The following is a 2,549-nucleotide window of genomic DNA, read 5'->3' as shown; positions in this document are numbered from 1 at the left end:
CTGCTGATGGCTCGCTTGGTCTTCTTGTAAAGGGAAAGCTCCTTCTCCTTGGTGGGGCTCAGCATCCGCTTGGCCTGTGGGCCCTGGTCGTCAGAGGACTCCGAAGGGGGACGGAGTGTGCGGATGCTCTCGGGACTCACCTTGCCGGAAGACAACCTGGACCACAAGGGAGAAAAACCAAGAGGGGACTGTCACCCGGAGGGGAAAGGAGGTCTTCTCGTGCAGAAGAACCACCAGCTGGATCCAGAGAACAGAGTGCTACCAGCTCTCCAAAGAGGAACCGCTGGGAGAAACCAGGATGGCAAAGTCTTGCCCGGCCAGAGGACCAGCAGCAATGCCCATCATCCTACTCCTCTGGAACAGAGCTCAGCATCCTCGCCGAGGCAACCAGCTCCACCAACACCTTGCAACCAGCTCCACCAACACCTTGCAACCAGCTCCACCAACACCTTCCAACCAGCTCCACCAACACCTTCCAACCAGCTCCACCAACACCTTCCAACCAGCTCCACAGCCCTAGCAGGACGAAAGACAGATCCAGAGCTCACTTCCAACTCCTCCAAAGGTTTCCTATGTCCACCTGAGCTATCCACACAGAGAAAGCCCCTAAGAGGGACATCAGGCAAACGTTCCCCTCCTGCAGAACTCAGTATCTCACTTGCAGATGTTGATGGATCATTTCAGACCAACTTTCTCCCCCATTCTCAACACTCCAACTTAAGGCTGAGAGCCTCAAAAGGCAGAGAGCATCAGAATAGTTCACCCAGAAAGCCTCGGACAAACAGGATTGACAGACAAAAGGCAGCAGATCCAACAAAGACAGCACAGGGATGGTTATTCCAGTGCAGTGGATGAACCAAAATCAAACAAGTTTAAGATCTACCAGCACTGGGACATTTGACAGAGGTCCACAGGAGCCAAAGCATGAGGTGTCCACATCTGACTCCCATGAAGATGCTCCTGCTGATTAGCAGCTATACATGCTTTTGATGGCTACTGCAAGCACCACAATCCACCACCTTAGGGCACGTGGGGGAAGAGGCTTCAGCGGAGCACTCCGGATGGGAAAAGAAATGATGCAGGTGGAAGATTCCCTGGATTTCCCAAGTAAAACCGGAACCAACACAGAATCACCCAAAACCTACACCGGGCTTGCACGAAGGACTCATATGCAGCAGGATAACCCTTCTCCTAAGTAGCCCCTTCAAGCTGGGTGTGAAATTGAGTTCCATCAGCCAACTCCAGCTTTGGTCAGTGGTCACAGATCCAACGGGGTCATCGCTTAGCTGCATTTGTCCCTGTTTTCTGCTCCAAAGCCCATTTGCCTCTTGTTGTGGTCCCACAAGTTCAGAGAATACCCAAAACCACTCGTCAGGAGCAACCAAACAAGGTCAGACATTTCCATGTGAGCTTTGCAACAACTGTAGGAAGGAGGCACCTTGAAGACCCACAGCCTGGTGCCGCATCTAAGACAGATACTTACGGGGACTCCAAACTCTTCCTGCAGTGGGTTATCGAGAGAGGAGGGTCTGGAAGAGAATAAAAAGGGGAAAGAAGAGAGAACGCTGAGGAGGCGCAACATGGCAGAGGCAAGACAAACTCAACATCAAGACAACAAAAGACACTCAACAAGAGGCCAAGGTTTCATTGCTCCAAGTGCTTTAATGGTTGCTGACAACACACAGCTCCCGTCACAGGGTCCTGCCCATCCTGCTGCCGTATCTTACTTAGCTCATAGAATCACATGGGTTGGAAAGGACCTTGCAAGGTCATCTAGTCTTGCAGGATAGAGGAGCTGCTGCCCTTCCTGGCTCTCCAGCCACCATTTTCCCTATGAGCCACTCCTGCCTGGTGGCTGCAGCCCCAGCTTTTGGGAAGCAGAGCAGCAGGGTCTCCATTGTGGGGGTCTTCTCTAGCATAATGTGGCTGTGGGGCGCTTGCTTGGGTGGAAAGGAGCTAGAGAGCCCAGCTCCGTGGGACCTGATGGAGGAGAGGGGCTCAACACCCCAACCCTACACCCCATCACCAGGCTAGTTCCTCTGTCTCCTCTTCACCCACCCTGCCTCTCCCGCTCCCGACCACGGGCTCTTTCAGGCACAGACGAGGGATGAAGTCAGGGCTTCACCTGAGGACGCGCACGCACAGAAGAAGAGACAGACAGGGAAGACGGTTACCACCACAACACAACATAGGAGGAGGAACGAGGAGGAGGAGGAGGAGGAAGAGGAGGAGGAAGCACACAGAGGGGATGGGCTCACCTTTCTTGCGCTTGAGCTTGCGTTTGCGTTGCTTGTTGACGAAGCAGGCGGCGAGTGTGCTGAAGAGGATGGCAGCAGCCAGGAAGCAGATGGTGGCAACGATGCCAGCCAGCACCGGGCGGGCTAGACCTTCTTCCGTCAGGTCAGGCGGAGGGAATACGTCTGGGGGCAAAGCACAACAAGTGGGTGTCATGCACAAACCCTGCTGTCTTCTCCAGGGGCACCTTCCACTAGAGCAGGTTGCTCCAAGCCCCTGTGTCCAACCTGGCCTTGAACACTGCCCGGGATGGG

General features: G+C 54.3%; 1 protein-coding gene across 1 annotated transcript in view; it reads right to left on the bottom strand.

The window, feature by feature from the left end:
- Positions 1 to 5: 5 nt before the first annotated feature.
- LOC104413558 (protein turtle homolog B-like) overlaps positions 6 to 2,549 on the bottom strand; it is a gene marked incomplete at both ends in the record, with an annotated part of 17,422 nt that continues 14,878 nt past the window's right edge. Inside the window, 3 exon segments of the mRNA XM_010024590.1 lie at positions 6 to 156; positions 1,484 to 1,529; positions 2,259 to 2,420. Coding sequence (XP_010022892.1) covers positions 6 to 156; positions 1,484 to 1,529; positions 2,259 to 2,420 — 359 coding nt within the window.

This window comes from Nestor notabilis, unplaced genomic scaffold (assembly GCF_000696875.1).
Source record: "Nestor notabilis isolate BGI_N333 unplaced genomic scaffold, ASM69687v1 scaffold24100, whole genome shotgun sequence".
Lineage (NCBI taxonomy): Eukaryota > Metazoa > Chordata > Aves > Psittaciformes > Psittacidae > Nestor > Nestor notabilis.
The sequence above is the reverse complement of the archived record's forward strand: the minus strand, read 5'-3'. Positions and strand labels throughout refer to the sequence as shown.